Source organism: Corvus cornix, chromosome 26 (genome assembly GCF_000738735.6).
Source record: "Corvus cornix cornix isolate S_Up_H32 chromosome 26, ASM73873v5, whole genome shotgun sequence".
Taxonomy (NCBI): Eukaryota; Metazoa; Chordata; class Aves; order Passeriformes; family Corvidae; genus Corvus; species Corvus cornix.
In genome coordinates, this window is record NC_046354.1 from 5,457,245 (window position 1) to 5,470,471 (window position 13,227).

Below are 13,227 nucleotides of genomic sequence, written 5' to 3' on the forward strand. Positions count from 1 at the left end.
AAATTACCTACTGTGTTACTGCTTAAAATTGTTTCACGTCCCTCTCCTGCTGCAACAACTCAGCTCAGCACAGGAAGAAGGAATTTTCTGAAACCGATGCTGGTGCTGAGCCCCTGAAGGATGGATGGAACTCCAGGTATCAAACATCAGGCCTGCACACAGCAGCTGCTTTTACCCAGGGAGTGAGTTTGGCAATCTCAGGAATATTTCTGTTAATATAACCTTTAGGACATACCACAGGGTGTTTATGCTTCCCACCTAATACCCAGCTTAAACCGTAGCATTTAAACACCAGATCTAGTGATTTCAGTAGAATCTACATGGCTCTCCAGATCTGGCCCTTTAGCTCTGAGTCCTTTCCATTGCGTGACTCTTCATCCCAGTGGCACTTGGCACAGGCACTGCTGTCCCTGGTGACTGCAGTGGAGCTGCCTCCAGCGTCCCGGGAGAGGGGTTTGTCCACATCCCACTCTTTCAGCGCAGAGACAGCGCCCAGAGCCTGCCTGGAGGACCGGGGCCTCTGGGTGCCCACCAGGCAGATCCGGGGCTCTCCGGGTTTCTCCTGGCAGCTCCCGGGGTGCCCATGCCTTGGTCCCAGCTTTGCCCGGGTGTTTCACTGGTGGCTTTCCCCGGGCTCAGTGCGCGTGGGCCGGGCCAGGGAGAGCTCTCCCCCAGGACACCCCGCGGTGGGAGGCACGAGCGGCCCCCCTGGCCCTCAGGGCTCCTTCCCAGGGCAGCAGCCGCTGGCTCTGGGCTCCCCAGGCTGAGCTCGGAGCCCTTAGCCAACACCCGGGAGGTGGACAGTACTGACCCTCTCCCCTTCAGCCGCCGGCCCTGGACACAGTGACCCCAGCCCGGGACAGAACGATCCCAACCCGGACACAGCGATCCCGGCCCGGGACTGAGCGGCCCCGGCCCGGGACAAAGCGGCCCCGGCACGGGACAGAGCGATCCCGGCCCGGGACAGAGCGGCCCCGGCCCGGACACAGAGCGGCCCCGGCCCGGACACAGACCGGCCCCAGTCCGAAGCGGAGCCTGAGGAGGGAGGAGCCGGCCTTCGTTGGCGGGAAGATCAAACCCCGCCTCCTCCCCGCCCCTTGTTACGAATCAACCAATAGTTGGTGCAGCACGGTGACAGACATTTCTACCATCCAATGGCGCACAGCCGAGCGCACGCCACGCCAATGAGCACAGTGCAGGGGGCCGAGAGCCACGCCCCCTCACTTTATATAAGGAGAGCCCGGGCAGGGCTTCTGCTGTTGCGGTGCTGCCCAGACACGTTGCGCGTCTGTTCCGGCGCTCCCGAAGCATGGTGAGCGGGGCGAGGGCCCGGCGCGGCGGGGGTAGCCCGGCGCCGCTCCGCGCGCTGCAGAGGGGAGGGGGGCACGGGATGGGCGGGGGGACGGCCCCGCCGGGCCGTGGTGGGCGGTGGGTCCCGCTGCCCCGAGCCGTGTCTCGTCCCGCGCGCTGTCGCTCCCGCCGTCTCATCCCAAAATGGTGGCGGCCTCGTCGAGAACATGGCGGCCCACGGGACCCTCAGCCCCGGCCGGCTTGGGGGCTGCAGCTCCGCCCCGGCACCGTCAGCCCTCGGGCCGCCCGTCCCTGCGGGCCGCGGGGCCTCCTGCCCGCACAGCGCGGGAGAGCGGCCTGGGTCCCGCTGCGAATAAACACGGGGCACCTCCGCGCGGTGTGCGCGACCCGCAGGAGCGGGGGGAGGAGCCCGTCCCACCGCCCTGGGTGTTGCCGAGGTGCTGCTCGCTGCCGCTCCCCCGGTCCTGCCCCGGGGCCGGCCGTGGTGTGAGGGGGTGGGAGCGCCGGGGTTGGGTTGATGGAAGGAATTCCTGAAGGACTTGGTGAGACTGGCTGGGGAGAATGACCTGGTAAATTGAGTCACCTTGAAAGGCGTGACAGGGGCTGGGATGTCCCACAGGACAGGGTTCAGGTGCTGAGCTGGGCAGCGCAACTGGAGTCCGGGATGTGTGTGCAGCTCTTCCCCATGAAGGTGTTGGCTTCCTACATCTCTGAAAAGAGATTGTCAGAAGGTTACATGGATTTACAAATGTAACAAGACTGCTACTGTAGGCTTGTGAATGTGTGGGAAATACTTGTTGAGCTGTAAATAATTGTAAGTCACAGTATAGGTGGGATGTGTTGATGTGCTCTTACCCTTCCCTGGGGGGCTGTTTATTGTCACAGTTTTCAAATAAGAGTATGAATACAGCCCCTGGTCTCTGTGAAGGATACAGGTTCCCTGAAGTGCCACCCCAGGGAAACAACGTTCATCCATATGGTGTGCTGATGAGTTTGCTCTGAGCTGGCACAGCCATTCTCAGGAAGCTTGCCTTTCCATCAGCCTCATGCAGGTGCAGCTGGACTTTGAGCACCGTGCTGGGGAGTGCAGAGGACCGAGAGCCTGATCCAGCAGTGCCATGGAGGAGCTGGGGGGATTCAGCCCAGCAATGAGTCTGCAGCTGCTGGAATGGCAGTGACAGGATTTGCCAGTGCCCTTCAGCTGGAGCATATCCTGTAGGGAAAGGAGACAGAGGCTGGGCTGGAGAAATTCTGCCTGAAACTTTCTATGCTTGCGAATAATGTGTATAAGTGTGGGGAAAGCATTTAGTGTTAGTTAAGTAAATAACAGGATTCTGCCGTGGGTTGAATACAGCATTTACCACTGTTTGTATATATTTAATCCTTTTTCTGAAGCTCTCATCAGTGATGTGTGAAGGCCCCAAGCTATAATGAGTGTGAGAGTTCTCTTGCCTGTCATTCCAACTTGGAGCTGATGCTTTCAGAACAAAATCTGAGCGTTGTTCTTTAGTATTCTTGGTGTCGTGAAAAGGCCATGCAGTGCAAAATGGGCAGAGAATCTGTTAGTGTCTGGCAAAGATTTGTGTTTCATTAAATAGCTACATACTACTTAAAAGTTCTTAATAAAGTTGCAGGAAAGCAGTTGAAAGAATTCTCAAAGCAGGACTAACAGTAGCACCAGGCCAGGCTTTGTGACTGACCTTTCCAAGTTTTGAAAACCTGCAAGGATGGAGATCCCCTCCCATGTCTTGTGACCTGTTCCAGGGCCACACTGTTGCACTGAGGAGGCTTTTCCCAACACAAACCTGAGCCTTGCAGCAACCTCTGAGAATCCAACCTGGACCCACCTGCAGAGCAGAGGGAAGCCTTCTGTGCTGGCCGTGTGTCTCCTTTTGTTCCCTGGCACATGGTTTGCCCTACTGAGGATAAGAGAGCCCTGTGGGGTATTCAGGCTGGTTTCTGGGGGAACCTCCAGGATCTTTGCAGCAGAGCTGCCTCTCAGTTACTGCTGTTTGTGCTGGTGCAGCGAGTCACTGCCCTGTGTGTTGAACTTTGTATTTTGTCAAAGTAAACATGCCATGGTTTAATGTGGCACCTGTAGCATCTGGTCTGTGGCTGTGTTGCCAAGTTGTACATTCAGAGTTGGAAGGGACCCACTGATGCCATGAAGATTTTTTGCCTTTTCTTTTATACCCCTGTTATACCTTTTTACAACTTCTGTACTCTCAGTGCTTTTTCCCTACATTCTTGGACTTGTTTGTCAAGCTGAGAGACTCAACATTTTAGATGCTTCATAGCTAGGGATCAGTGTGCCCCAGACCCCAAGGTCCTCTCCAGAACACATTCTGCAAACCAAGATAGAACCATCCAGGGGAAGGTTCCTTGGGGAGCAGGGCTCATTCGAGCCTCTCACTGGGGAATCTTTGATAGATCTGCTAATTAGTAACACCTAGAATGTTATACCAGATCTTTTGGGGGTGCATTGCAGTGTGCATTGAGGTGCATTTGACCTGGATGTGTGCACCTAAGGATCCTTAAAATAAATACCAAGCTAAAATTCCTTTTTCCCCTTCTAACAGTGCATGACTCCTGATTTTAAGACCAGGAAAAAGCATCACCACAAGGGCCATTGAGTCCAGCTCCTGGCCCTGCACAGGACACCCCCAAGAATCCCACTCTTTGCTTGAGAATGTTGAGTTCTGTCAGCCCTGGAGTTGTGACCACTGCCCTGGGGAGCCTGTTCCATTGTCTGATCACCCTCTGGGGGAAGGATGTTTTTCTCATACCCAGGCAAACCTCCCCTGACACAGCTTCCCTTGGGTCCTGTCACTGGCCACCAAAGAGCTCTCTGCCTCCTCTCATGAGGAAGCTACAGACCATGCTCAAATCTCCCCTCTTCTGGTTAAACAAGCCAATGGCCTCAGCTGCTCCTTGTACCCTTCCTCTTTACACCTTCCATCTCTCTGGTGTAGTGTAGTCCTTACACACCCTTTCAATAACCTTCCCCAGCTACTTAGAAGTTTCTCTAGCAAGGCTTAGGTCATTAGTAGGACCTCAGTCAGGTGAGGATCCAGGCTGATGTGGTGGTCTGTGTTGTTCTCCTCTCCCTGTAGGAAAATTTCAGGCTGTCCTGCTCTCTTGAAGGGATGCTCCCTGAGTCATTGCTATGATCTGGCCTCTGTGGCACTGCAGCCAGTTTTTCTGTCACTTCTTTTACGCTGTGCAGGTTGGCTGTGTGTTCTCTGCTGTGGCAGTACTGTACAGGCTCAGTGCTTTAGCCTGGACAGCAATGGTGTAATGGCTTTAGAGAGGAGAAGTGTGGCAGCAGCTCTGAGTAAGGCTGCTTGCAGAGAAGATGTGGACTGGACATCTGAATATACAGCTTGGATGGATGGGAGCTTAAAAATCATTTGGGTGTACAATGCTGCACTTGAGAACAGGTGAATTTTTCTTTTTTACAAACACTGATTTTAATTTCAGGGGGTTCCAAATGAATTTGAAGAGACTGTGCTCCTGCTTTCCTGCATTGATTATGGATGTGGACTAGGCAGTTCCTGGTCGTGGAATCACAGAATGGTTTGTGTTGGAAGGGATGTTAAAGACCGTCTGGTTTCATCTCTTCCACTAGAGCAGGTGGCTTCAAGCCCTGTCCAACCTGGTCTGAGACACTTCTGGGGATGGGGCAGCCACAGCTTCTCTGGGCAAACTGTGCCAGGGCCTCACCACCCTCACAGGGAAGAATTTCATCCTAATGTCTAATCTAACCCTATCCTCTATCTTAAGGCTGTTTCCATTTGTCCAGAGTCCCTCTCCAGCTCTCTGGGAGCCCCTTTAGGCCCTGGAAGGGGTTCTACGTTCTCCCCAGAGCCTTCTCTTCTCCAGGTGAACACCCCCAGCTCTCCCAGCCTGGCTCCAGAGCAGAGGGAGTCCCACACTCAGAGCAGCTCCGTGGCCTCCCCTGGACTCGCTGCAGCAGCTCCAGGTCCTTCCCGTGCTGGAACCCAGGGCTGGAGGCAGCTCTGCAGGTGGGGGCTCAGCTGAGCGGGGCACAGGGGCAGAATCCCCCCCTGCCCTGCTGCCCACGCTGGGGGCTCAGCCCAGCACACGGGGGGGTTCTGGGCTGCCAGAGCACGTGGCCGGGGCACGCTGAGCTTCTCATCCACCAGCACCCCCACGTCCTTCTCCTTAGGGTTGCTCTCTGTCCATTCTCTGCCTGGCCTGTACTTGTGCCTGAAAGTATTCCTGCTTATCCTGAAATTCCAGGGGACCAAATGTCCCATCCAGTCATAGGGTCTGAACATAGTTTTGGGTAACAGTCACATTAAACTGCACTGTGTGTAGGCTCTTCTAGAATGTGCTTTACTGACACTCAAAACTAGATGTGGAATATAAAATGCCACAGATGGACCAGGAGTTTGGAGATGTTTCTATTGTGGTTTGGCTTTTACCATTCAAAGTCCTATGTTGGAATATGAAAGAAACTGAGTTTATGCTCTGGACATCAAAAGGAACTTGGGAATCCATAAATGGGTAGGAACAGATAATTTTGCTGCCATGAACTATTTTGTACATAGTTTTCATGAGGTAGATTTGTCTGGTGTTGAGTTCAGTACTTTGTGTGCAGTGGTGTGGTTTGAAGCCTGATAGGTCTGTATTTGTGGAGGGATATGAAGGGGTTTGTTAGGCAAGGCCTTTCCTACAGAATGGCAAAGTTTCCTCAAGGGATCAGGAGAACATTTTTTTGGTTTTGTGTACATTAAATTACGTGCTCCTGGATCTTGGGAGGATTTTGCTACCGCTCATGGCTGTGCTCCTGGAGCCAGGATCTGGGTGATGCTGTTCTGGACACTTAGGCCAGTGACAGGCATGATCATCAGCTTTTCTAAATATTTAGTGTTTGGTATGAAGAGAGGAATTGGCTGAAAAATTTGAAAGAGTTGATAAGACTCTGCCTGTCTTATTGAAGAACAATAAAGAGGAATGAGCTTGTAAAAATGATAATGTCCAAAAGGGTTTTTCTGGGTGGAGCTGCTGATGTCTCAAAGGGACTTTTGTGTTCTGTTGTGTTTTGTGCCAAGTGCCCCAACACCAAGACAGCAAGGCCAATGTTTCAATGGCTTTGCGGGCTGGCAGTCCCGGCTGGGTGTGCTGAGCGTTTGCTAAACAAGGGCAGTGCTGTTTGTGCTGACTGATGCGTTTCTGTCCCGCAGCGCGAGTGCATCTCTGTCCACGTGGGGCAGGCGGGCGTGCAGATCGGCAATGCCTGCTGGGAGCTGTACTGCCTGGAGCACGGCATCCAGCCCGATGGGCAGATGCCCAGCGACAAGACCATCGGCGGCGGGGACGACTCCTTCAACACCTTCTTCAGCGAGACGGGCGCAGGGAAGCACGTCCCGCGGGCTGTGTTTGTGGACCTTGAACCTGCGGTCATAGGTAATCGTTGCGTGTGTGCCTGTTCCACACTGTGCAACATTGGCACGGTTTTTGGCTAAGGGATCCGTTCCTCTAGTCCTGAGAAATGCTTTGGGGCTTTGAATTTTTACTGCATAAAGCTTGCCTACACCTTGCTAGTGATGAAAAATACTTGGCTATGTTCATTGAGACTGGCAAATGTGCACTGTGGAGCTTTCAAGAATTTCAGTATTGCCTTCTGTCAGGCTGTGGAGTTAAATGGGTCTCATGAACATGCTTCATGCTTTTGTTATGCAAGGAGCAGTTACAGCCCCTTGGAACAGTATGGCATAATGTGTGCTGCAGTCAGTAGAACCTCTTTAGGAGACACAGTATGTATCATTAGGAAGATTCCTTATTGTACATGGGAATGGTTCCTGTGGTTTCTCAGAGCAATCTGTGTAAGCTGAACAGTGCTTGCAAAAATGAGTCCCATTAGCTGGCCTAAATTCAGGGACTTCTGAACATGTACTTCAACTTCCTGTTGCCTTACCTTTGAGAAACAATCCTCTCCTGAAAATGAGTTCTGTTCCAAGCTTTGGCAACACTGGCTTTTGGTGTTCTGATCCCATGCATCAGCCACTGACCAGTCTTCCATCCTGGGGCACTCGATGCACTATCAGCTCAATGTGAGCTTCCAGTTTCACAAGACCCTCATCCCTTGTGTCAGGAATCCTGGTTTTCCTGTCACCAGTGTGTGCCAGAAGTAATTCTTCTGGGGCTGGTTTTTGGCTGTCTTGCCTCAGTTAGTGATTTGGGGCTCTTACAGCAGAGGTCTGTGTTGCCTGTGCTCATGCAGTTGCTGTGTTTTATCTTTCTGCAATACAAAGTTGGGGAAATGTGTAAATGTGCTCAGGCTACTCCTCTGTACCCAAACCATGGCTCTCCTGTAACTTCTGTTCAGTGTAACGCACCAGACCCCTTTTTGTGGCTAACACAGCAGAATGAACCTCTCAGGGGGGCAGAAGGCTGTGGGGCTGCTCAAGGGTGGGAGTGCTGGGCTATAACTTTGAAATGAGCCCAGGCACCCTTGGCCATACATTAATATTCCCAGGAGCTGTTGCAGGTCTGGCTTTGTGCTTTTTTGAGCCCTGTGGCTGTTGCCTCCTCTGCTGCTGGCCAGGTGGTGGCTCTGAGCAACCAGGAACGGCTGAGAAGTGAGATGAGGGAGAACAGGTGGCAAAACAGGGCAGAGGAGATGGTGAGTCTTGGAACAAATGCTGAAAAGTAGTGAGTGTTCCAGTGCTTATTAGTGATGCAGGTGTAGTGTGGGGAGATGGGCAAGGTTGGGAATACTCAAAGTTAGGGCTTTTTGTTAGAGGTTACATCACGTGCCTTTCTGGGAGATAGCTGCCCTTCGTTACTCCTGCCTGGCTAATGTGAAAATTACTGCTCCAGTTTCCTGGGCAGGGCTAGCATGAGTCTCTCCATTCATGCAGCAAGTCCCTATGCATGGAATTTATGAAAAACCCATCTTTGTGCATGCAGCAGCTCTGCAGCTGCCACATGTGTGCACCAGGGATTTCTGTCCTTCCAGATCAGTGCTGGTCTTGCAGAAAGCAGCAGGATGATGGATATGCACCACCTCTGTGAATGTGGTGGTAAAATACCATCAAACTTTCCACCACAAAATAGGGCAGTGACATCTGGGAATTCAACACAAGTGTCTTTAACAGTCTACCCCAGCTAGACTTGAAAGGACAGTATGTCTGGGCAAGCTTGGTTTAGCTCTGCCCTCAACTAAGTCCTTTGTTCCAGGCACACTTTCATAGTCCAGTGACCAATCCTCTGAACTCGACAAGTTTTGTTACTTCCTGAGGACCATCCTGGCTCATGCTACCCCTGTCTGCATAGGATAAAGAACCATTTTATTTTGGTTCTATGTTTTTCCCTTATTACCTATATTTGTCCCTTGTAATGTGGCATGGTATTGCAGGAAGTCTTAGACACATAGGTATTTGAGATGGTAAACTTTTCCAAATTGTTTTTATTTTGATGCAGTCTTAGAAGTACTTTAGAATACTGGATTGCAGACTGCAGTGGGAGCTGCTCAGCCTAAACTGGTTTGAATAGTAACTGTATTTTTGCATCTTAAATTTTACTTATCTTTGTCTTGCTTGTTCTATTTCAGATTAATGAATACATGCAAACAGGCAACTTCAGCTGTAGCTAATAAAGCTCTCTGCTGTCCACCTCATTTAAATTAAAGGATGCAATACTGCAGTAGCACACAACTCAAGAGTGCCTTGAGCTAAACCAGAGACAAAGCTCTTCTGAGTGTCTTTGTACCTTTCTGGTAGGACAGAGCTTTAGCCTGCTGGGTGTAAGTGCATATTTATGGGAACTAGTGGCTCTAAATCAATCTCCAAATGTGTAACTGCTGGGGGATGCTGGATGCTGTGTGTGCATCTGCACAGTTGCTTTAACACAGCTGTGTGTGCTGCAGCTTACAGCTCAGGCTTTAGATAATTGAAGAACTCTCCAAGAGCATCTCCTGTTCCTTTTGAACCCTCCTCTACCTTTGGCAAAAAATACAGTGAAGAGGAAGGGACGTGCAATCAGTGTTGGCTCTGCCTGCCCGCAGAAGCAATACAGCAGCATCCTGGAGGGATTGGGAAGTAAATGGGAAAAGCAGGATTTCAGCTGCTGAACTGCAAAATGGGCCTTAAGCTGTCTAAACTGGAAGAATGGTTCTGCTGCTATAGTCCAGTTTTAAATTGCTCTGACAGGTCAAAATTCTAAACTTTAGTGTAAAGTAGAACTGTTTCCTAAGCAGTAGCTTAATTTTTCTTAGTTATTCAGCATTTAGGCTGTAGGAAGTATGCAAATCATCATACCTACCACTACTGATAGGTAGTTGCTTTTTATCTCTAAGGGTTTAAGTACGTTACTCTGGACACCCTCAGAAGTTTGGAAAAGCTGGTCTATATAGAAAATTAACTTACAAATATTTATGTATTATAATATATATCTTGTCTCTCCCCAGATGAAGTTAGGAATGGGACATACCGGCAGCTCTTTCATCCTGAGCAACTGATATCTGGTAAAGAAGATGCTGCAAATAACTATGCTCGAGGTCACTACACAGTTGGGAAAGAGATAATCGATCTGGTTTTAGAGCGTATCAGGAAGCTGGTAAGACTTCACTGAAGGCTCTGAAACATCTGTTTTACAGGATTTGGAAATTAGGTTATCAAATGCATAGCCCTATAAACTGTGCTTTAATGTCTTTGTGGTAGGAGAATCTATGGACTTAGTCTGCATCTGGTTTTATTCTTAGCCAGCTGAGAATGGCTGGATTATTCCTGTCAAATATGGCTTTCAAGTGCTGATGAGGCGCCTAAAACTTCATCTATAGTTTCATGTTCAGAAAGCCAGAACCGAGAATTATGATTTGCATAGTTCCTGCTGGAGAAGGATTGGTCTCTGGCTGTGGCTCTTTCAAGGAAGTTTAACTAGGAGTGCTTTCTTCTGTGGTTTAGACTACTGTTTGCATTTCCTGCTATTATGATTTCTGGATTAATTTTATGGTAATAACAGAAGAAAAGGAATAAATCTCAGTAAGTTGGAATGTTTCAGCCTCCCCAGTACTTTGATCATGTGGCAGACTTATGAAGGTGGCTTAGGAAGTTCAGGTTCACTATTTAGGGCTGCTAAGCATGTCCATTGCCCAATCTGTGTCACAAAGGTGGGAATTCTCATTGCACAAAACCCAGGGCATACCTCTGGTGCTTTGATATGGAATGCTAAGTGAGTCTCAGTGAAAAGTTCACCTTTTGCAGATCACAACTGGAATTATTCTCAACACTTGATTGCCACAATCTCTAATTAAAGCAAAGATAAGTTTGCAGCAGGCTGTACTTTGACCTGAAAAACAGTCGCAATTTCTTTGTACAAGCTGTTGGAAGTCCCTGTTAATCCTGGGAACTGAACTGAGCATCATGTGGCACCTCTTTGTGAGGACAGGGCTGTCTAGTTTTGTCTTCTGAGAAGAGTGAATGGGACTGGCACTGTAATAGCCTGTGACAGCTCACTTCACTGAGCAGAGATGCACACTTGGCACTCGTACAGGATTAGAACAGTAGCTCTGGGATGGGGGATTGCTCCGTTTTTGTGCAGACAGAGAATGCCAAGTAAGTGTAAGGGATAGATAGTGTGTAGGTCTTGGAATATTCCTGCTTTTCTTGTTCATTGTTAATGGCCTCAGCTGAGAATTGGGGATAGAGGGAGTTTTAAGCTAGCAATTTGAAGTCATCACCATCCAATATGTAGGGGGTTTAAACCAGCCAAGAACACTGTTTTTCGTGGGGCACCTCCTTGACTCTTGGTGCATAAATTCCTTATTTCTGAAGCTTAAACAGCTGGTATGTGTCAGAATTCAGAGCTGTCTTTCTTGAGCTTGATTGGGGATTCTTAATGTACACAATGTCTTGAACACCTGTATTTTCTCTTTCAGTCAGATCAGTGCACTGGCTTGCAGGGCTTCCTGATTTTCCACAGCTTTGGGGGAGGCACTGGATCTGGTTTCACCTCTCTGCTGATGGAGCGCCTCTCAGTTGACTATGGGAAAAAATCCAAGCTGGAATTTGCCATCTACCCTGCGCCTCAGGTCTCGACAGCTGTTGTGGAGCCCTACAACTCCATCCTGACCACCCACACCACGCTGGAGCACTCTGACTGTGCCTTCATGGTTGACAATGAGGCCATTTATGACATTTGCCGTAGGAACCTGGACATTGAACGCCCCACCTACACCAACCTCAATCGCCTCATTGGTCAGATAGTATCTTCCATTACTGCTTCCCTCAGGTTCGATGGTGCCTTAAACGTGGATCTTACTGAATTCCAGACTAACCTGGTGCCTTACCCTCGTATCCACTTCCCGCTGGTGACGTACTCCCCGATTATTTCGGCAGAGAAGGCCTACCATGAGCAGCTCTCCGTGTCTGAGATCACCAACGCCTGCTTCGAGCCCTCCAACCAGATGGTGAAGTGCGACCCGCGGCACGGCAAGTACATGGCGTGCTGCATGCTGTACCGCGGGGACGTGGTGCCCAAGGACGTCAACGCCGCCATCGCTGCCATCAAGACCAAGCGTAGCATCCAGTTTGTGGACTGGTGTCCTACTGGATTTAAGGCAAGTCTCAGTTCCAACATGATTTCCTAGACTTCTCATTCACTGTCCTGGGCTCATGGAGTGTATTTGCTCATTGAGCTGTTCTGTAGGTACCTGGTTTTTATTCTGAGATGTGGAGATTTAGGTTCTCATGTAGAGCTGTTTTGTGAGTGACACATTTTAATCAACTCCTGTTGTCTGACTTTGATTATTGCCATTGTCAAACACCACAAAGAAACTCATGGTCTCTTCCGCATCTCCTGTAGGTTGGCATCAATTACCAGCCTCCCACAGTGGTTCCTGGGGGCGACCTGGCCAAAGTCCAGCGGGCAGTCTGCATGCTGAGCAATACCACGGCCATTGCCGAGGCCTGGGCTCGCCTGGACCACAAGTTTGACCTGATGTATGCCAAACGTGCCTTTGTTCACTGGTATGTTGGAGAAGGGATGGAGGAGGGGGAGTTCTCGGAGGCTCGGGAAGATTTGGCTGCACTTGAGAAAGATTATGAAGAAGTGGGCACAGACTCAATGGATGGAGAAGATGAAGGTGAAGAATATTAAATCCAGTGGTGAATTGCAAGTCTTTGCCATTTTACTGCCTCTTTAGTAGCAATGTAAATCATGTCAACTGATTGGAATAAACTTCTTTAATCAAGAACTTTGGTAGTGTCCAAACACTATGTACACTCATTAACTATATGCAGTCAGCAGTCCAAGAGATGGAATTCCTGTCTGAAGAAGGTAGCTAAATAAAATAACCATGCTATAATTCAGTCAGTTCTTGTCCTTAAGGCATTGCTATTTGAAGAGCTATTAGTGCCCAGAACATGAGACTAGATTGAGCTAGAGCTTTTTCTGGAAGGTGTTGGAGTGTTTTCTGGAAGGTGTTTCTGGAAGCTATATTTTTTCCAAGACACTAAAGCTGGTGTCACAAGAGGCAAAAGGAACTAGTTACTGTGTTACCCATAGAAGATGCAAGACCTTCAAAACCGCAGGCTGTTTGGGTTAGTTTTCTCCTATTCTTAGATGTAGTGAGGGGGCCAGTAACTTGAGATGCAGTAACCTGGATGGGGAGGGGATGCCCAGGAAGGGTGTGCTTACAGCATGACGAATCTGCCACTGTAGCAGGAACCTCAGCAGTGGTTGCCCTTGTGTTGCTGTGCCCTTCCACAGAAAGAACTGGAGTCCCTGTCTGCAGCTCTCTAGAGTCAGACTTTGCCAGATGCTGTCTGGAGAAAAATCTCTGAGTTAACTGGCCACAGTTAAACACCTTCATTTTCCCTAAAACTAAGTCTTTTGCAGAAGTAGTTATTCTATGGGTTCAGATATAAACACTGCCATTCTGTGTAA

At 49.7% G+C, this 13,227-nt stretch overlaps 1 protein-coding gene across 1 annotated transcript; it reads left to right on the forward strand.

Moving 5' to 3' along the window:
- Positions 1-1,239: 1,239 nt before the first annotated feature.
- On the forward strand, positions 1,240-12,535 carry LOC104692452 (tubulin alpha-8 chain). The gene is made up of 5 exons (XM_039565355.1): positions 1,240-1,312; positions 6,522-6,744; positions 9,749-9,897; positions 11,219-11,899; positions 12,145-12,535. The coding sequence occupies exons 1-5, from the start codon at positions 1,310-1,312 to the stop codon at positions 12,436-12,438; spliced, it is 1,350 nt and encodes a 449-aa protein (XP_039421289.1). The 5' UTR covers positions 1,240-1,309; the 3' UTR covers positions 12,439-12,535.
- Positions 12,536-13,227: the final 692 nt, after the last annotated feature.